General features: G+C 46.3%; 1 protein-coding gene across 10 annotated transcripts in view; it reads left to right on the forward strand.

Moving 5' to 3' along the window:
* LOC100121957 (RNA pseudouridylate synthase domain-containing protein 2) overlaps positions 1-22,438 on the forward strand; it is a 124,079-nt gene that overhangs the window by 20,364 nt on the left and 81,277 nt on the right. For 4 of the 10 annotated variants that reach the window (XM_031920949.2, XM_032595992.1, XM_032595993.1 and 1 more), the window contains exon 1: positions 12,306-13,054. The exons of the other annotated variants lie outside the window; for them this stretch is intronic. In XM_031920949.2, coding sequence (XP_031776809.1) covers positions 12,905-13,054 — 150 coding nt within the window. In that variant the 5' untranslated portion in view covers positions 12,306-12,904. Of the gene's footprint in view, positions 1-12,305; positions 13,055-22,438 lie in introns of those variants that run through there. 10 annotated transcript variants of the gene reach the window in all.

Here is a 22,438-nt window from a genome sequence, read left to right on the forward strand (position 1 = left end):
ACGCACGATGCATATTTTTGATATCATAAAAAATTCACTCTAACAATAAAAGCCTCTCTTAATCACCCACTATTCCCTATATATACGTATATAATTGCCTTTCCTAAAGTCGCAAAGCCCATCGAAAAGCAGCATAGCGCCAGGAGTTCTCGGCAATTTTCAAAATCGTCATTCATTTTCGCAACGCGCTCAAACTCCGTATACGCAGCGACCGCAAAACCATACATATGTAAATATGCTCGATGCAGTGCACTCTCCCAGAGATTTTTCGCGGCTTTCGCGACGTGAGAGTAATTCCGAATACAGCTCCACGTCGTCGGCGCCTTTCTTAGCTCCGTTTTTCATAAAACTCTTTGCTCTCGCTCTGCCTGCAAAAACAGCGCGCATAATCGTAATGATAATCGGAAAACGGGGGAAACGAAATAGAACTTGTACGGTGTGGAAAAGACATCGCTACTTTTTTCTTCATTTCGGCGTTTCATTGAATGGAACTTATTTTTGGTGTGATGCATTGAATTTCAAGAAACCGTACTTTTTTTTTAACGTTCCAGCACGCATAAAAACTTGAGCGATAAACTTCCCGCAAAACTAGAAGTAGTCCCTTCCATCATATCCCGGAAGTCAAACAGTCGACTCTTGAGAATTCTTCACAGTCTATACAACTTCCTCCAGCACCGAAAATCAATCAAAAAAGTCAGGGGAACTCGTCGGCTGCGGGTATTTTGAAAACAATCGCGTTTCTACTTCAGCTCTCGTCAAAGGCTTAAGTTCCTCGATAATGAAAGGTAAACTTGACTCCTCTGGACGTCGAGAAGCTTCGGGGTGACGTCGGTGGTTGGTGCAGAGGAAGCTAGTGCTGCTGGACACGTCGAAGGAAAGCGTAAGGGGTGGATCGATCGCGGGGGGATTATCGCGTATGAACGAGGCCCCGCGGACCGTATATAGGGAAGCTCTGACCAAGGGGAGCTGACTACTCGACTATTCCAACGGTTTAACCTGAAGATTCCGCAATGGTGGCTGTCCAGTCCGTTATTCGTTGTTCGCTCTGAGTCTTTCTTTTGCTGCTGAAATACGTTAAGTATGCACCTACGGTAAATCTATTTTTAAACAAATAAAATTATCATTGTTCAGCTTAAAAAAAAAAACACAACTAGCTAATAGCCTCGAGCTAAGCTCAACCAAATCGTCCGCCGCGCACTCACTTCGCATCAAATTATCACTCGAATACAGCGTGTCTTGCTTTAAATTTCGTATAACTCGTCAACTCGCTGTATATTTCCCGGGGCGAGCTTGAGTAATAAGTGTAATCTGCTTTGGAGGCATTGTAAACTCCGGACGCGCATTTTTGTCGTGTCCCATCTGGCTCAATCTCTGCGTCCCTTTTAATCTTCCTCTCTTATTCTCTCCGTCTCGGTCATGCTCGGCCGATTCTACGCGCGCGCTTCGCCAGTATATAGTGTCGCCGGCTTGCAATTGGCAAGTGAGACAAATGCGGCGGGCAGAAATTGGCCGTGGCGTAGCGGTAGCTATAGTATACCCTACAGCCCGAGAGAGAAAGAGAGAGAAATGGACGGATAGAGAAGGACAAGGAGGAGCTTGCAAGCGAGAGCTGCGCTGCGTTTATTTAAAATAGCTGCGAGAGATGTATTTAATTTTTTTTTTTTGAGGAGAAGAAAAATAGACACGCTTTCACGGACGCAGCGAGAGAGAGAGAGAGAGAGAGAGAGAGAGAGAGAGAGAGAGAGAGAGAGAGAGAGAGCTCTGATGGGAATATAAGTTTTTTTCTTCGCCCCTTTTTCCACTCGCCGCAGTCGCGGAGTTCGCAACTTTTAATAAGTAGCGCGCGCTCGCTCGCTCTTGGACTGCGTTTGAACGTCAACTTTTTCCCGCCGACTCTAACGAACCCTAAAAAGAGAGCAGCGCCAGAACTGGCTCTCTCGCTCGGTCCCTCCGCGCGTCTTCACTCGAATAAAAAGCTAGCCGAGGAAAAGCGCCGAATCTCGGCAAAACGAGCAAAATACTCGATCCGCACACACACACGCGGCCATTAGCGCCGCTTCGACTTCTTTTTGCGGAGTTAGTTATATACGTGTAAGAAGACTCGATGCCAAACTTTGCCGAAAAGCTCACAGATGCGTCTTCGATGCGAAGATCTCGTTGACGTTCGTTAATGAGCGTCGCAGGATTGTCTCAGGCTAATCCGTCCGAGAGATCGTTCCGCTCTGACGATTCAATCTACTTTCGCGCGAGCCGTGTAAAAGAGGCGGTAAAACAAGCCGTCGAAACTTTTTCACACGCGGGCGTGTGCAACGAGGGAAAAAAAAGATGAAGCGGTCGAGGGAAGCAGCTCGTTGCATCAGAGTGTATAGAGACCGGCGGCAGATGTGCGGCCCGATGTGCTCCGGAACTGCTACTGGGACACGTCACGCGCATGAATATTTATCGTCGCTGCGAGCTATACGGACGTATCGTAATTAGAAAAGTGTCTTTTTACCGCTGTCGGATATTACGTTCCGAAAATATTTTCTAAAGATGCCGAAATAATAATAATTTCTCGCATTACAAGCCCAGAGAGCGAAGCACATGATACATCAGAGTGTGACAGAGAGTGACGGTGGATCGATCGTCGTCGGGGGCAAAGTTTACAAAAGCCGCGCGCGGGCGGCGGTGCACAAAAACGTATAGTCGTCCTCGGCGGCCGGCGCTGCATTGCAGTATGTTCCGAGGGATATATAACACCGTCCACGGCCTTTAGAGCGCCAAAGCACGATCCTGCGGCCCACGCTATACACAGCAGTACTGCTACTACTATATACACTATGCTATATATCTATCGTGTGTTCTCCCAATGGTCGGCTGTGGCCGTATCACGCAGCCGCAGCCGTATACACGTATATGGTATACACTCTGCTCCTGGCCTTTGTGCGGCCGACTCACGTGCGCGAGTCCGACGAATCGAATGTGTTTAGCGGCAACGAGGGCTGAGTCTTACTGCTTCACTCGGTATATAATTCCCAGGTGACGAGTTCGCTGCTCTCTTCGTGTGTGTGTTTTCCTTTTTGCGGCGAGCTTGAATTGGACCATCTTTCCTTAGAAGTTTTCGGAGGGTGATATATGTGTCTTGGTAGATGCTGGATATCGTGTATATACGAGGAGGATCGTTTCGCAATTATGGGATGGTTATTTTTGTGGCAGGATATTCTTGTGTCTTCGGAACAATTTCTGTTTTTTCAAAGAGATGACATTTGGGTCGGATTCTGCTATGTCTTCTGTCAAATAAAGACTATACATTTTTTTTTATCTCAAACTTCTAATTCATTGGTGTGTAGCCTTATCTCAGAACTGTCAAGATCGAGGTCAGGACTCTTCCGTTCCGGTGATACATCGAACCACATCAAAATAATTGTTAAGCTCATTCAGCTAATTTAACTGTTCGAACGCAAAGTATAATCAGATTTATTCTATTTATACGAGCAATCTAACGTTCGTTAAACCAATCAAAATCCTCAGCGTTTTCTTCATTCGGCTTTTACATCGACCGCAATTATGCAAAATTAACCGCACAAATTTAATCCCGCACGAATCCGGCGAGATTAGAGAGCAAAAAACGCTAGAAAAAAGCTGCACAAGCCCAAAAGCCAAAGCGCTTTCCTTCATTTTCACGCGCGAAAAAAACCGGCCGCGCAAAATCGACGCGAGCTCGCATTTAAATAATAATTTCCCGCGGCTAAATGCACGGCGCAGACGCATGCACTCGGGAATTGAACGTCACCGGTGCAGCGCCATTCTCTCGGCTCTTGTCTGCATAGTTTCTTCTTTTTTTTTCGTGTGACTGTGCGTCGAAATTGACGCGGCGACGCGAATTTCCAGCCGCATATCTCATGCTGCACGAGCGCTGGGAACAAGCGGTTGCTGCGTTTTTGCTGTGAAATAAAAGGAATGTAATACGAGGAGACTCTCTCGGGATATGTTGCATAGCATTTTTTTCGGCTTTGAATTAACAAAATTTGGTGTGTAATTCCGGTAACGTAACGAGTATATATAACGTTGTTTAATTCACGAATCTTAATGAGATCGTGATTAAAATTGTCAAGCCTTTTTTATATAAAATATGTATTTTTATTTAGAGAGAAAAAAACGAAAAAGTAAACTGTTGCGCGTCGACCTCAAGAGTAAGAAAGGACGTTTCCTTGCGCGAGAGGAGAACAAGCTGTCCCAGGAGAGCCGGGAGAGAAAATTGGCAATTGCCCGTCCAGAGATTAGAAGGACGATTTGGATGTTCGCAGCCGCAGAAATGCGTTTTCCTCTCGCTGTAAACGACTTTTCCATTTGCGCAGGAGAGCGAGAGGCGAAGGCCCTCCCCCCCCCTTCCTCCTTACGTCACGAGTGCGCTGTACTGGAGCAAAAAATATGCGCCATATTATTGTGTCCCGGGCGTGTTGCAGCTACTCTCGTAAATCTCGCGCGTTCTTTTCTGGTCCAGCCAAGTGTCTCCTGCTCGCGCGCGGGCTTCTTCCTTTTTTCCCCGCGCGCTTTTAAAGGCGCGTAATGAGAACACGCTTTTTGTAGGGCCGTTGTACTGCTGCCTTCGAAGTCGAATTGAGATGAGGATTTTCGTAGCTGTGCGGGAGGGACTGCTGGTGGTGTTTTTGGCTGGGAAAAATTCACGGTGTTGGTTTTCAGTGCTTTGTTTATTATTATTCTGGCTTTATAAATTTTTGGCCTCGAGTGTGGTTGAAATTCTCGCATTTAACGTTCAGGGAAAGTATGATTCAAACCAAATCAGTTTCTTTACAGACTATCCACATGATCGATCTTCTTAATGCGAGATAAAAAAAAATTGCGAAATCCTACCATTACTCAAAAATGCCGCCGACGTCTTAATTATTGTAACTGTTACAATGACTGTCGCTCTTGAGAGTAAAAAAGTTTCCATTTATTTCAGACTCGCTGCTCACACTCCGCGGCAAAAAGCGAAAAACGAGTTTAATGCAATGCAAGTCACTTGTGCGTGACTTTCATTACACCGCCGCATTATATCGCGTATAACGAGTCAAGGCGACTACTATACACACCAACACACTTCCAAACTATCCGTTAAATTGCAAACCCACATCCGCGATACTATATATCCTTGTATTTATCCCCTCGGTCAGATTTATGCAGTAGTCCACATCAAAGCCTGTGAGACAAATCAGCCTCCAAAAAAGCTCTGAGAAATCAATTTGCCGCCACCAGAGCTTCGCCAGCGAAACTGGGTTACCGGATGATTTAGGCTCCTTACGATAATTATTTCCGTCTCCTCCAACCGAATTTATTATTTCTCATTCCGGCTGATAGATCTACGCGTAGCGCTTTTTGGCGGCGGCCAAGACATTTCTCAAAGGCAGCGTAGATTTTTCACTTCCGAGCTTTTTTGCAGTAGCGGATATACGTAGGGCTTTGTCTAGCGCCGAACGATATCGCAAAAAAAGCGAGTAGCGACTCACGCGCGCTTGGCACGAGGTGTGCGCGAGCTACTGCACTCGTTTGAAAGCCGCTGCAACCTCAAGCTCTCTTACTCTTCTATTCTCTGGTTTGTTCGAGTCTTCTTCTCCTTTTTTTTCGTCAGGGCCGCCGCGCACTTGCTGGAATTGAAATTCCTAGGCTGCGGTGCCGTGTGTTTGTGTGTGTGCGTGTTTAAAAAGGGATTAGGGACGCTCTCTTAAACTGAAATTGATGCGTCGGTATCCGAGTTTTGACGCCGCTGGAGGATAAATTTTTTCGGAAATCCTTTTTGAATCAGGTACAACGCTTTTATAGTGTTTTAGTCTGCTGATGGGTATATAATTCCGAGTAAATAAGTTTTAAATTAACCGTCGCGCATCGTTTTACGAAGCTCCGCTTATTCAAGGAGCGATTAAGTAAAACGTAAATATTTACCGCATTACATAAGCGCGTTATACAGCCTTGTTATAATCGCCTCTCTCTTGTCTCTCGCTATAACGAGGCTGGCCAAAGTCAAGCCTAAAACCGTCCTGCCATGAGAGACTAAAACTCCTTGACTCGTAGACAGTGTCTCTACATACACAGCCCCCGATATCGTTCCGTCCAACAAGTGTAAATTAGCCGGCGGTTATACATCGCTAGAAATTCAAATCCGCTCGAATATAGAGTGTAACTACCTACACACACCTTCGGGCGGAGTCAGCGGCCAGACTGACAAAGTGTCGACAGGTGCAGCTGTTACTGCGCGAACTTTGATGCTATCGTCGTCGAAATACCTGCCGCGAAGATGCCTGTGCGACGTCGGGTCTTTTTAGCGCCGCGGAATTTCACTCTCCGCAGAGATGAGACACGGACAATGCCGCCGGCGGGATCGTGCCAGTCCAACCGCGAGAGAGTTTGCTTGTTATAATCGTTTTGCTAACCGTCGCTTTTCAGCTGACGCTTTAACGAATAAGACTTGGGTATGAGCTTCTGCTGTGCTATTATTGTTGCTGTCTTATATAGGGAGGATGATTGTTATAATCATTTGAAAAAGCTAGGGTTAACGACCAGTTGCGTCGACGAGGTGAGTCTGCAAGAGGAAGAAGGAAGTGACGACAGCGTGATTTTATTTATTATATGACTCGGCTCTCTTCTTGGCGGATGCGCCTCATTGATTGCTTATGAAATTTAATTTAGGTGGAAATATGAGTGGCGCGGATGCGTAACGCGTCGTTGACTTTGTATTTTTGTATCGCGTAGTAGTAAGTGTGATTTAAATGTGGTTATATGTGGACTGATCAATGAACTCGTGAGTCACCGCGCGCGAAATTTTTATCATCGGACCGACACGCTCGACTTAATCAGCCCGTTAATCACTTCGTTATTATTGCTGCGTACGTACCTACTTCTGCGCCTGACTCGTTTCATCGACCAAAGCAATTAATAGTCGATATTGCGTATGAGGAGAACCGAAAAACCTCTCGCCGATTCACAATCTGTCCTCCGATGACCAGCTGGTCTACGATAATCCAATTAATAACGCCTCGAGACTAATTATTCCTCCATATCAAAAATACATACTTTTCATCGTTAAAAAAAAACACGTCATTGTTGCCCCTTTTCTCGCGGCTTTTATCTCTCCCTCCCCCATCTTATCTTCAACGCTCGAGCAATATTTGCAGCGACGATGCATTTATAACGCGCTCTCGCCGCTGTAAATTAGTTATCGGGCTTCATAATTCACCGAAGGATTTTTCTCCGCAAATATATCGCTCGTCGCGGCCTCCACACATACGTGTGCGACTTTGACTATCATCGTATGCGCGTGTCGTCCACCTTCGCGAATATTCCGTTCCACAGAGACCTCTATATAGAACAATCGAGCGCGTGACGCACATACACGTCTCTGGCATCGATTGCAGTATTCCACTGTTGATTTTCGCACTGCAGCAGTTAGTCCGTGCTAATTTGATGTTGCTTCTCTCTCTCTCTCTCTCTCTCTCTCTCTCTCTCTTCACTGTTCTATACGCGCTATCAGTCGCGCAGTATAGTAGCTCTCCTTCGCTTCTGCACGTATAGTCGCATTCATCTCCGGGCTAGGCTCTATGTATATACGTCCTATCTCGTCTGCGATCGCTTGGCCGTTGCATAATTGAAAATCGGGCTGCTGCTGTTGCTGCTGCGTGCACGAGAGCTGTATGTAATTGGAGCGTATACACGAGGAAAAAAAGAATATTTGGAAAATTAATGCTGATCACGGCGATTAAACCGATATCCTGCGATTGTCCGGTATTTATTATGCTGTAACGTCGGGGTATACATAGTGTTTATAAACACTCGGCCTTTTCTACTTCAGTTGTTTCATTTTTCTTTAAAAAAGAAGTGATAATTCGTACCAACGAAAAACAAGCCGAGGATAATTCCAAGACACATGTCCAACATCCTGAAAAAAAACTCGTTATCGCATTTCTCCGACAACTGCATCAAAGTCGAGCCGGCAAACAAAACAACTTTTTCTTTCGTTCCCTCGCGCGGGAGGCGCTGAACGCTTCTCGTCGTATCGATCCTTCTCTCTCTCTCTCTCTCTCTCTCTCTCTCTCTCTCTCTCTCTCTCTCTCTCTCTCTCTCTCGAGCTCTACTCCCATCGTCCTCTCTTCCCATCATTTCTCCTCCTCCACTGCCAGCCCATGACGACGACGACTTTCTCTCCTCGCCTCGCACGCGTTGCTGTACACACACACACACACGCGCGCGCACACACACATACACGAGATAAGACTCGCGCTGGCATTACGCAGGCATTACGCGGGCAGAAGTAAAAAGGAGCATTCACGCGAGTAAAAGTCGTCTCATCCCGCCGAGAGAGAAGTGAAAAAAATAAAAGCCGCTTAGCCACGTTCCTCCACTCGAAAAAAAAGAGCAGTACAGCCGGACGCGCGAGTGGCACTCGCGAACGAAATTCGTCTTCTTTGAGTATTCCCTCGACGAGATGATGAGTCTTTTTTTCGCGCGAGGGTTAGGCTGGCTTCTTCTTATTCGCTCCCTCCGCGTCCCTTTAAAAAAAAAGTGGCTCCTTTCATTCGCGCGCGTCGCTCTTTTCACTATAACACCGATGCTAATAAAGTTTTTTTTTAATCCTCACCTGCCAGAGGAAGCTCGCACTTAATTGCCGGAGAAATCAACCGTCGAAGCTTTAACAATTCGATATACTGCTCAGGATGTATTTTAGCCTGTTGAACATTCGTGGCCATATATCCATTAAATCGCTCGCGTATACGAAATATAGAGCGCACGGCTACCGCAGCACGCGGCCAGTTATCCCGCAATTAGACAAGCCTCGAGCGTGTGCGCTTTGATTGTTATAAGCTTTCGCGAGAATCTAAGGCGCAGTGCGTGCGGAGACGCGGCGGCGGGCGCGGGGCCAATAGTCCGGGCTTTTCGAAAAGCGCGAAGCGCAACGCTAGTCTAAAAGCGTATCTGGACAGTCCCAGTTTCGCGCGCGCGGATATTACCTCTCTCTCTCTCTCTCTCTCTCTCTCTCTCACCCGGCGGCGCACAATTGCACCGAGTGCTAATTTTACGTACCGGAACAGCCTCGCGACGACCAAGACGGCCCCGCCGCGACGTTGCTGCTCTCCGCGCTGCGCTGCGAGACAAGCGGCGAGATTTATACGCATGAAGCTAGTGGCTAGAGAGAAAGAGAGAGGGAGATGGAGTTTGCTTACTCTTTGGACTGGTTCTTCCAGGGGAGAATACGCACGACAAAAGAGCTGACCTGCCCGCGCGCTATGATTGTCCTTTTTATTTTTAATCTTGGCGTCGCTCTCTGCGAGACGGGCTCGTTAATTTGGGGACTGGGCTGTGCACTGGAACTGATGCGCGAGGCTTGGCTAGGATTATCATGGGATTTATTTCGTGAGAGTTATGTACTGTAACGATCGATTAATTTTGTGTGTTTTTTTTTCTGTTGCAGGTACGTTTAATTATAAAGGCACTCGACGTCAAGCCACTTTTACCCAAGGTAATATAATGCAAAAATTGCGGCGTACAATATTGGAAGGTATAACTGTCGTAAAGATTTCCCTTATTACTACAATTTCAAGAACCATCAATGCCACAGTCAGTAAACACCAAACCAAAGCAAGCAAATAAACGCCGGAAGAAAAATTCGTCATATGCAGTACGTAGCGGGCAAATTCATTTGGCGTGGGTTAATTTGCGGAAAATGGCAAAGGCATTGTCGCGCAAATACAAGAAGGCCCTAGAACCTGCGTAGGCGTGTGTTTCCGAATCTCTCTTTGCCTCTCGTACAGTAGTACAGCTCTGCTATACGCTTCCCTATGCTCTCGACCTGTACAGCAGCAAATATTTATACAGGCGCGAGTAGAGCCGGCAACAAACGCGTCTGTGTGTATTCACTCTCTCTCCCTGGACAATATTGCAATATACTTTTGTACGTTTTTCGCGAGATTCTTATAATAAAATTGTAAAGCCGGCTTTGTTGCGCTGTCCACACACATTTTTCTCGTTAGCCATAGGTCGTTGGTCGCTATTTACTATACACAGCTTTCTCGACCTCCGATTCACGTTTTTTGTTCCGTTTGTGAAACAAAATGCAGTAAAAGTGCGTGAGCATTGTCGAGAGTGAAATTGATCCTTCCATGATAGGCAATAAAGATAATGGGAAGCGATAGAGAAAAACAGTGCGGTTATATTCTCAGGGAACCGACCTCGATTCTTTCTCTCTGCGGATCCCAAAGAAATGGGCTCATTGTTTCATTCAATAAGCGAGAGTAAAAGCTGAGGAAGGCGAGTCGCTTCTATGGGTATACATAGATCCGTTATACGCCATATTACGGCGTTTCCATGCATAATGCATCGGTAGAAGAAACTTTTATTGCCTGGAAATACGACAATTTTCTTGGAAATCTTGTAGGAACACATGCGGTTACACAATTTTTTTTTCACCTGATAAGCCGCACATTCGCAGGCGGGCTCTCTTGTGGTGTAACTTTTCTTTGTTTGTCGCTCTGTGCCCGACCCTTTCACATTAAGAGAAAAAAACTTGTGCCGTACGTCTCTTTCTCCAGCGCGGGTGCTGCAACCAAGTCACTGAACTTTTTCGTTCTCGCGCCGGCGGCAGATGCATCGCTAATACGAATGATGCTCCTTGAGATTTATATCTTCGAGGAAGGCACGGGTCTATTGAAAATTCATTGCTTTCTTTATCGGGAGAGTGTTTAGGGGGCTCCGAACGACTGTTTTATCGACCGTACACTGAATTCGCTGATATTTCACGTCACACACTTGTTCAAAGTTTGAAATCGACGTAGTAGAAACGAACTTTATGTAACTAGAACGGATACGTGAATATAAATACAATTATTCTGTTTTACAGGGTCGGTAAAACAGTTTGGCGGACAAAGTAAGAAGTTCGGTACCCCCTTAACGAGAAGCCGTGAAATTCTCGCGCGCACGAAGTAGAACATCCATCATACGAGCTACCTGGGCGACAAAAATTGCACACGAGACACCAGAGAGGGTGTATTATACATACTAGAGAGAGCGCCGAGGTCCTCAGAGGTATGGAAAACGAGCGTCTCGGCCGTCTCTCTTCATTAGACCCTGAACGATTTACGAGGTGCGGCTGTGAGAGCAGTTTCGCGCACGCTCTGATTGACGGGCATTTAATTTTATTTTCCTGCCGAATGGAGCGCGAAGACCTCTCATCGCACCAGCTGCGCTCACGACGGAGAGCTCCGGGCTTTTTTTCGATTTTCTTTCCCCGCTATGTAGCGGCTCCTTCGCGAGCTGCTACTGTGTTGATTTAGCGGTATTTACCAGAATGATACAAGAACCGCCGCTGCTTTTTCTCTCGGCTACTTTTTTTCCCCCGATGTACTACTGTGTGTATTTTGTTTACCCCCGATACTCTCAGGGGTTTCGATACACTTTGCGAGGGGCGAAGATTTACGCTTTTTTGCTCGGCTGATTAATTAGAACGGTTTATCCCGTTGCGGTGTATTCTTGTTTTATTTATTTTTTTTTTTTTTTTCAGTGATGCTTGTTGAGATTAATTTTCGAGGTTTCGCAATTTTCAGACGCGTATACACGTTTGTCCGTGAGACGCAAATACATATCTTTGTCCGTCAAAGAGAAACAAATCGTAGAACGTTGCGCGCTAGATGATTCCGCCGCGCGGCGCAAACGAAATCAAAGAGAGAGAGAGAGAGAGAGAGAGCTGCGTACATCTTGTCAAAAAAAGATCGTCGCGTTTAAAAAAAAAAATTCATATCCTGCAGAGCATGTACTTAATTCTTTGAGGCTCTCGGTTAAGAGGGCTGGTATATCGGCGTCAAAGGCGGAGGGAAAACTCGCTACCGGTGCGATTCGACGAGAGGGGCAGAGAGTGTGCGTAGCGTGAAAGGGATCGAAGCGAAAATAATATACAGTGAATTTTGCTTTTACTAAAAGGGAGCTTTGCAACAGTGAGATTTTGAGTTTCGTGAAAATATGTTGAAGTTGTTCGGAGGTGTTGGTATAGTAGGTCGAGTAGGAGTTTACGGCATGCGAATTTCGACTTTAACATTAAACTCGTTCATTTCCACACACACACGCGCGCACACACACACACATACATTCCGCACCGAGAAGAAAGCTCCTCTCGAAGCGAGTGTCCGCGCACGTGCGACGTCTTCGGAATACACTGCGCTGCGGGGGCAGCTATACCTACATACGTAATACTCTTTCTCTCTCTCTCTCTCTCTCTCAGATCCGAACACACGGGCGCGAGGAGAGAAGTAGAGGAACGCCGCGCTTGCGGGCTGACGCGCGTTCTACGAGTCCGCCTGGTGGGAGAAACCTACCGTCCATGTGCTCGCGCGGCTGCGGCGCTCGATCAAGCTCTCCCCGAGCTCGCTCAGCAGCGCCGGAGTCAGTCCTCGCGACGCGCTCGCCGCGACAACCTCGTCGTCGTACGTGTTGTTCGTATCAACATACGCTAGTCCATATACGTCAGGCTGTAGCGTTTTTCTCTCTATAGTATATAATAGTAATACACTTGTATGGTGTAATAATCGGGACATCGACGCAGAGTTTGATCAGTTTCTTTGTAAAATTCAGTGAGTTCTCCCGCACGAGGATGATGGACTCCGGCAGTGTCGAAGCCGCGACGAAGTGCAGGAGATGAGAATCGCTTCTGGCCAAAGTCCTTCTCGTCTCGATCGTTCCCCTGTGTACACGGTTATGCTGCTCTTGGATTAGCGGATACATATACTTCTTTTTTCCGTTCCTCGATTCTCCTCTTCATTGCATTACATTGTGAAAAAAAGAAAAAAATCCGTCGCCGTAACCGATCGTCGTCTCAACTCGGCGAACAAGTGATACAGTTTATCTGCAGGAAGAGACTGTAGCGTAAACGAAGCTAGAGCTAAAAATGCACCACACGACTCCGTGGTACCTGCCTTGGGGCTTGAAACTGGTGCCGCTGTCCATACCGCCGGGACACCCGGCTTCGGGAATACCCAACCCGGCACTTCACCTCCTCGCGCCGCTACCAGGAATCTACGCGCCGGAACCCCGCAAGGTAATGTCTGCGATGGCGTGTACGAGTATCGCTGCTATATGAATGGGCGATAAATCGCTTGAGCGCGTATGTGTCGCCACTTTTTTTTTCATTGAGATTGATGGGTCCGGGATTATAGTGTAGTGCTCTTTTCGACGGCGATTTGTAGGGGACGATATTTCGGTGCTGCTTGACTATGCGGAATAGTGCAGTGTTTTTTTAAGCTAAGCATGCTTTTTTTGGAATTCTTTTTCCTTCCGCGAATATGAAAGTTTACAGTAGAGCAAACACTGGCTTACCGCCGCCGCTACAATTTCATACTTGCTGCACACCTATCCTCGCGAAATATTTTACGAACCAGAGAGAAGACGTTTTTTCCACCTGCTCGTATTTACAACGCGTATGATACAGCTTTATGCGACGATTTAGCGCTGGTTTGTTCCTTGTTTACATCGTGTACCTCCAAAAAATCCACTCGTTTATACTCGCTATGCAAATTAAGTAAATCTGCTTGGACACACACTCTTTTCTCCCGATAAAACAAGAAGCTCTCACCGTTGACGACCGCCAACACAGCGCTTCTCGCCCCTCTTAACCAGTTAAAATTTAATAATCGAAGCTCTCCCACAACTAGCCGGTACAAACGTCCGACAGATAAGACCACATGATCAAGGGGGGACGGTTGTAGCTCTCGCGCGAATTATCGACAGTTAACGGAGTTGGCCGTTCACGCGGATTCTCACTCGTAGAGAGAGAGAGAGAGAGAGAGAGAGAGAGAGAGAGAGAGAGAGAGAGAGAGAAAAGCTTCGATTTCGGTGTCTCGCTGCAGCAGCAGCACACGTGCTGCATAGAAACCGCTGCGGGCAGTTTCGAAACGAGTCCATCTCTCGTTATACGTATACGTGTCCGCGATTCCTGAGAGAGTTAGAGAGAAGTGTTCTCTACGGGGATCGATGAGCTTGGGTAACGTGTACGCGCGACTGATGACTCGGAGCTATTTTTCCCCCGAGGCTTGTTTGCTCTGCGATACCGGAATGTGGATTCGACTCTAATTATCTTTGCACGACGATGAAGTTTCGCAAGATGTATCGATGCGGCAGTATTTTCGGAAAAAACAGGAGCTTATCGAGTTTGCATCGGCTTATTCATCGCCTGTAGTCGCGATTTGATCGAATCTTAATTCGATTTCGAGTGCAGAGAGAGCTCAATTTTAAAGCCCGTCAGCCCGCGCCGAAAATTCAAATTGAGATCGATGGGGCAGAGCTGTGTATACATAAATCTGCATCATCTCTCTCTCTCTCTCTCGGGCTCTGAGCGTAATTCCATCTCGCTATTCGGAAAAAATCGGACAATTTCGAGAGGAGAACGAAAGGCTGATTGATGAAGTCAACGCAGAGCCTGCATATACACATAGATTGCTATCGACGGGCGCCGGTGTGCACTGATATCAGCGAATTATACTTTCATTGTACACTCGGCGGTTTGGATTGCGTCATGGTCTGGTTTCGCGTTTAATACACGCGCGCGTATATCTGAATGAACTTTTCCCGCTCTGTGTCGATCTAAAAACGCGGATAATGTAACACTCCGCGCGGGGGTATCGATTTTGCTCTACTCGTAGAGTAAATCGATAATCGTGTGTATCGCGTATCACATAATAACAATAACAACGAACAAAAAAACAGAGAATTCCTTGCCGCAAGCTCGTTAGCGACGAAAGCCAGCTACGAGAGAGAACAAATAGATTAGCATTGAAGAATTCAGGGGGAAGAGTCGGACCATTAAAAAAGTTCGAGCAATGACTTTGCGATGCCGAAAGCAATTTTCCTCTGCCCGCGATGGAGTGAATTCACTAGCCGCGCGAGTAATACTTGTTGCGTTGCGCGAGAGAGATAGATGCATCGGACTCGCGTGTATGTGTGGGAGTCTGGAAATGCGCTAATTGGCCGTATATACCGCCCGGAGGAGACATTTTTTCGTGTATTCTATTTCGAATTTTGTAAAAAACACTTTTACGAGCTCGTGCGTATACTCGAGTTGTATAATAGTGTGTCTGTTTTGCATCGTAAACGGCTTATAACATTGTTTGAGCGTAACTTTACGAGCCATTTAGTGGCTCTAAGCGGAACGTCGAATAAAAAAAGGGTAAATGACAATGTTCGTAACGCTGTGGATTTATCATCGCGTACACGCGTCGTCGATTCGTTTATCGATTGTTTTTGCACACGTACGTATAACAATCGTTCTCTCTCGTTAGAATGAAAAAAAATAAAAAAAAACGCTATTTCCACATCATAAACACATCCATCTCACTCGTTCGGTTCGATTCCCAGCGTCGTATCTCTTTTGTTTTCGATCCACCGCGCGCGACTGTACACGGAAGCTCTCAGCGTAAAATCCTCGACCGCAGTGGCGGCGGCTTATTTTCCTCTGCATCCTCTCTTGCATTACCGTAAAATACAAAATTCGCCAAGTTTCGCGCCGGCGCGTTATTTAACGCCGCTCTTGCTCGGCTCTATTCATGCTTATCTTCTTTTTTTTGTTCCCGCGCCCGTAAATGTTTTATGGAGGATCTTGCATTTTTTGCACCCCCGCGAAGTAAGCGACTGTAAAAGTGCACTCCGGTACGATGTATTTTCGCGAGGATCGGGATTTTGCTTTATTTATTGATTTTTTGTCGATCGTGACGCTTTGGCAAAGGTTAATCGATCCCGACGAGAATATGAGCTACTTCAGGCTTTAATATCGAGATCGCGTCGAAGCTGTACTCGTCGCATGTGATTGATCGATGAGTATGATATTAAAAACCTCGTGCTCGCACGCGATACACGTGTGTGTTTGCATAGAATTTTTCCGGGGGAAGAGCAACGAAAACAGGCGCTCACTCGAATTTGCATAAAAGTAGCGTACAGAGGGAGAGAGTGGCCCGAGCAATCTAAATTAAGATCAGCGTAGTTGTGGTGGCCGAAATTCCTACTCTACTACTCCCGTTCATTAATTATGCGCGCAGGCAAAACAAAGCTTTCTCTCTCGTGTGCAATTTTATCGAAAGTCGATACATCTCCTTCTCGCTTGAGTTTAGAGTCGAGCGTAGATGCTGATTAAAATTTAAATTCCACTTAATTCTTCGTATGCATGTGTTTGGAGAGAGGAGAAGAGGACTCGTCCGCGTAAATTTCGGATTAGCCAATCAAGAGCTCGAGAAATTGCGATGTGCCTCTGTATGCATAATCCACTTTCGTTGAAAATTTAGCCTCCACTACTCCTCGAAGTTTGCTATATGCTGCTCGGCTGCTGCTAGGCCGAGGCTATTATGGACTTTTAATTGACTCAAATCGGATTTCGCTCCGCTTGCGATACGGATGCGCTTGAATTCCTTGCGAGCGAGCGCGTTAAATTTCGCGTGAGAGAGAGAGAGAGAGAGAGAGAGAGACGAACTTTGTCGGATAAAAAAGAGTAGCTTCGATGACAATGGAGTTATAGCGGCGTACGGTCTCGCTTCGATTTTTTCTCGATATCCTCATAATCAGGCTAAGTGCGCTCTCGTGCCACTCAGAAAACTTTTATCCCCTCCGGTTCTCGTGCTTCGATCGATTATCCATTTTTCGCGATATCGGCCCAGTGATTTAAGCGTAAATAACGCCGTAAAGCTTCCTTATCTGCGTCCGTCATTCGGCGTAACGTAGGAAAGGGCCAGCCCCGAAAATTTACGGTTTATTCCAGCTCCGATGCTGTACCGAGGGAGACTCGTTCTTGGCTTGTGTCCACGCGATCGAGGTGAGCGACAGCGTGCATAAACACATGCGCAATGAACGGCCGCATAATTCGATCCGGCTGTATTATACGCGCGAAGAAGTTTTTTTTTTGTGGGACACGTAGCTTTGCATTGTGCGGCAGAACGCGGAAGTGGGGGCTCGATCCTCGGTGTTTTGTCTTTCGTTGAAACGCTGTACACGCATGGCATACATGAATAAAGATTGATTTTTTTTTCTTTTGCTTTTGTTATGGAATCAATTTTCGGACGGTGTGTTATTATCCAGCAGTGCCTGTGCTGCTGTGATCGATCAGCGTATAAACGAAGCGATATTTTCGCCGTTCAGTCGGTGGCAGCGAGTAAATTTAGCCGCGAGTATTTATTATACTCGAGTCAATTAAACGTGACAAATATGTGCCTCGTTTAGCTAATATAAAGCTGAATATCCGTATGGCCGCAAATCATAATACGTCAAAGCGTTATTATATATACTCTAATTCAGAGCGGCCGCGATTTAGTTGCGCGAGGTAATCTCTTATAATAGAGGAAAATGTAGTCCAAAAATTTAATCGCATCAATCTCGCGACGTAATTGTATACTCTCAGCGACGACGACGAGAGAAAGAGCTAAACGCCATTGTGAATCTGTGTCAGAGGCGGTTTGCCGAAATTTCGGCATTGCGACGTGCAACGTCAGAGAGAGAGAGAGAGAGAATATTATTATTTTCAAAGCGTTATGTCATGCTTTCGTCCTATAAATAGAAATGAAAAGACAGCACCCGCACAGCATAATTAATTTTCTCTAAAAAAAATGTTTCAATTATAGGTAACTAAAGTTTCCTATCCATTTTTCCACTCATCGAAATTACACAGCAGACCTCACGCACATCTTACGTCACACCTCATCTCTCCGTCGCATAATAATCCAGCAGCTAAAGGCCAATTCATAAAACGCCGCTGCAGTAGACGAGCAAAAAAAGCCAAGGCTCGCGACGTAATCCTTTTTCTCCCATTCCGCATGTAACACAAACAGCTCTTAAACGGCTCGTCAAAAAGCGTTGCTCTCGGAAGAATAAAGTGCGCGGTTCGACGCTCGCTAATCTCGTAACGGCTATGTATACGCGGACAAAAAGCCAAGTGCGTGTTGAATGCATATAGCCGTTTTCACGAGACAGTCCTTGTCTACTTCTCCTTCCACTATAGCTGGCGAAGTGAATAAGTTTCCTTTGGCGGTGCAGCAGCTGGATTCATGAATTTTTCGAATCACGTAGCGCGAGTTATGTTGCGTTTAACGACGGGATTCGCGCCGGGCGTCGATTACTTGGTGTATTTGGAAATTTACCCGCGATGAATGGATATGTTATGGCTTCTTCGCTTTTTTTTTTTATTTTTCATTAAAACTCGCTTGCTCGACGAGGAGAAGATTTTGATAAACGAGCAAAGCTAACAAATCTACCTGTCGAGCTCTCGTTCATAGCTCACTTCCGATCCATAATTCCCTAATCATCTGGAGAGCTATGCATGTCCCCTTGAAAATCCAATCCATCCTCGTTTCTTCCGCCTCGATTCTCGGCAAAACGATCGAAAAGTCGCTGATGACTCGCTAATAAACTCAACAGCTCCCGCGCGTCGAAATCACTCTCTGCACTCTCGGATATTGTCGATTCGAGCTTTATAATCGACGCCGTGTACAGCGTTAATTGCCTCCTCTCTCTGGCGGACATACACGTGTGCCAGCAATCAATCCGACCAATCAGCGAACGCCGTGACGAAGTCGCGGGTTAGTCGTCTCCTCCTGGAGAATCGCGACTGCCATATAGCGACGTCTATCCGTGTACGTATATGCATCGATCGCTGCTGCTGAGCTATATAGCTCGTGCTGTAATTAGCCGAGAATTGCACGGTCTCTTGTCCGACGGATTGCCGTAATATCCAAGCGAATCGAGAGAGTATAGTGCGTGTGTATGTGTGAGCTGCTGCAACGGCTGCTTTCACGAAAATTATAAACTCGCTTCTTTATGGATACGCGTATGTACCGATAGTTTCTAGTCGCGCAACGCAGAGTTGTATATATACGTATAGCTGCAGTACGGAATAATGGATTTGATCGGGCCGCGTTGCTTTTGAAAGTTTTTTCTTTCCGCGAAGCAGCTGCAATCAATTTTCCAGCGTCGTCGACGGATTTCTTCTTTTTTCCTCTCTCTCTTTCTATCTCCGGCGAGAAAACCGCGCGATTATACGCTCGCGGGATAACCTGTTTGCGGCGAAAGATATTTTTCCACGCAATAAGCGCGACGGAATTTCATACGTGACAGAGAAGAGCAAACGCGACTCGCTGGTGTATTATTCTGAAACTAATTGCTATCTCGTGGGAAAAATAAAAAATAGTCCCACGCACTGGGAGAATAATCAATGCCGTCAAAAGGGCACATAGTAGCATAACGAGACTCCCAGTCCGGCAATCAGCTTAACCCACTTACACACGGCTCATCGGCAAAACTGTCTCAAGACAGCAAATAATCTCCCCGACTAGTTCCTCCGTTTAATAAGACGACGAAGCCTATGCGGCAACGTTAAACTGACTGCTTTCCCTCTCTCCCCACTAACTAATCACCAGCTCGGTCTCGTCATCGTCATTGTAGCGCATCTCGTCCCTATCCCCTGAATAATAATCTTCTGCGAAGCAGCGCCTACACAATGGCGTATGATAATCAGCGGCTCTGCTACTGATGGCTAGGCTCGTCTCATGTGTGTGTGTGTGTATACCCTTCTATCTGTCAACCCTTCACACGTGTGTGTGTGTGTGTGTGTGCGTCCAGTGGACCGACGAGCATGAATTGATCAAGTCACCTTGATTATGCTCACCTGTTGAGATGTGTTAGCTGCGCGCTTGGAAAATTCCTTTGTCACGATGGCGATGATTACCGAAATCGATAATTTAATTATTGTAAGCGGATGCATATAAACTTACTTAAACGCATAGAAACATAAAAGTTCAACGTTCGCTGTTGCGTCACTGCAGCGACAAAGCTCCGTATGTGTGTGTGCGTGACACGATGAGTCGTGTGAGAAAAAGAAGCCGTGTGTTGTGTGCGATAATAGCGCTGAAAAGCGCGAAAACGGGGAAAGGAGCTGAGAGAGATAGAGTAGCGGCAACAGCTGCAGGGGATTTGGATTCGCGTTCATTTATTAAGCGCTTTGAGACAGATATCCCGTCAGGCGCATTCCTCCGCGAACGCGAGGAGATTACGAAAACGTTTATACGTGCCTCTTTGCCGCCGTATTCTTGACATTCTTACCTGATCTAATTTTCCTTTTCTGCTATACGTATCATTACGTACACACGCCCTAAGGTCCCAAACCGATCAGTCAACCTATAAGCATAGCGAAACGATGCCAAAGAGCACAATCAGCGCAAGGAAATTTTTTTCACGCGTTCGAATTTGACTTGGCTTACAACACCACGACGTCGTTAGGCCGTCCTCCAAAACCAATACTGTATAGATATAATGGAATGTAACGCGGTAATACAAAGAGATGGTCTTCGGCACAGCTTTAAAACACAGCGGTTATTCCTAGCATTCAATTATCCTCTCGCGGGCTTTTCCGGACACCGTCTCTACACTTACGTAACTGCACTGCAGGCCGGACCTCCCCGTCGCTTGACAGATGACAGCCCGGCGGGTCTCCTCACCTTTTTTTCACACACACACACACGCACGCGAGAGCGCCGTCGGCTTGGTATATTTATAGAAAAGCGCCTAGACGTTGGTTGGAAGTATAGGAGGAAGAGACTCGACGCACGTGTGCGTGCGCCAACCTTTTGGACACGGCTATTATATTCCGTTTGTTGGGTAATTTCGGGAACGCGTTGATTGAGTCGTCTGAGTGTAATTGAAGGTATAGTGAAATGCGAAGGCTGTTGAGGCTGGAATAAGGAAAAGCGGTGTGTAGTATCAATCAATCGTAGCCTCGAGAAATTAAGACGAGATTGTCGTGACACAGTTGTGCGTACAAGAAACAATTAGTTTTCAAGTCGTCGACGTGTACCAATTATTACCGCTAGAGGCGACAGATTCTGTAACGAACTCAGGGGTGCATTAATCAAAAGACGAATATACTTGGATTGAATGGACGCAGGAATGTCTTCGCTTGTAATTATTCACACTTGCCTAAGAGGCGGTAATCGGAATCCACTTAAAAATTTTAGCTATTGTCGTCGGGCTAGTGCACACAGTATTACAGACGAATTGGGAGATTTGCTCGAGAAGAATTTTCCACTTCGCCAGAAGCCATATTTCCTTTCACCACCTCTCGCGCACAATTATGTCGGCTAATATCGAGCTGTAAAACTGTAAGTAAATTCGGGGAAGAGAAAGTACACGACGGCGGATCGGTTGTATTGTTGCGCGGAGGGGAAAAATTCCCCGCAAATTGAGAAATTATTGTTCTCCGCGCGGGTAGGAATTAAAATAATTACATTTGGCAACGATCGATCGCTATATACAGTACCGATTGAACCTATATTGAAATAACAGGCAACGACCGCTAAGCTACAGATTCATCGCGTCGACGACACGAAGCCTAATAACCGTGCGATTAAGCTAATTAAAAGTCCTATCGCAGAAACTCGTCGTTAACCCCCCGCTTGCAAACGCGTAAACGTGAGAAGCGACATTTTTCCTTTGCCTGGAAGAAAAAAAAACCGACTCCCATCCATTATGCGCGACGTGGAAGAGAGTCGAAAGTTGTCGGCCTCCTAGAAATTCATCATCGGTAGTAAAAATAGACAGCTGTCATCCGTCCGTCTTCGCGACGCCGCACGTGTACGTCTCGAGCGTAGACTTTTGGCAATTGTTATGCACCGCAGTTGCTTTTTCGGCTCCACCGGCGATAAATCCTATTAATAATCGCACGAGTTTATTATTATATTCGATCAACTTTTGCGTAAGCCGCAAACAATTACACGTTGAAAAAAAAACGCCGTCAAAGCCATCAATTCCATCGTGAATTCCAAGCGCGAGCAGGGCATTATGCGTTCGTTAACGCGTCGCGCTATTGCGACGACGGAATCCCGCGAGGAATTTCAAAAAGCCGAGCTGCTAGACTATACGCGCGCGTACGCTTATATAGCTGTATTACACACAATGGGCTTCTCTCATGCCGCGGAGAGTCGCGTCAAAATGCGGGAGAAAAGCGTTTATCCGTCCGCAGGATTACCATTGCGCGAGCTCGACGAGCGAAACTTGCATAATGCCGTAAACGCGTTTACGTGTGCGTGGGAGGAAGAGAGAGAGAGAGAGAGAGAGAGGAGGCTTTTAATTTAAATTTTTCCGTTTATTGGGTTGGAGCGCATTTGCATACGGGAATATCGCGGCTTTTTGGGATGTTTGAGCTTGTACTTTGGGCGACAGTTTTTGCCCTTCGTTTTGAATGCGGCTAGAGCTCGTCGTGTTCGAGAGCGAGTGATTTTCTAGTTTGTCTTTTTGTTTGTTTGTGAATGCATTTGACTAATCATACGCTTTTTGTTTCTGTTGCAGGTGAGTTCGATGTTGCGTTGTGCTCTATGTGCACCGAATCTTACGTGAGTTAAAGATTTAAATATGACGTCTTCGTATCGTTCGAATCAGAATTTTTTAAAGCAGCCAAACA

Source organism: Nasonia vitripennis, chromosome 1 (assembly GCF_009193385.2).
Source record: "Nasonia vitripennis strain AsymCx chromosome 1, Nvit_psr_1.1, whole genome shotgun sequence".
In the NCBI taxonomy this organism is placed as follows: domain Eukaryota; kingdom Metazoa; phylum Arthropoda; class Insecta; order Hymenoptera; family Pteromalidae; genus Nasonia; species Nasonia vitripennis.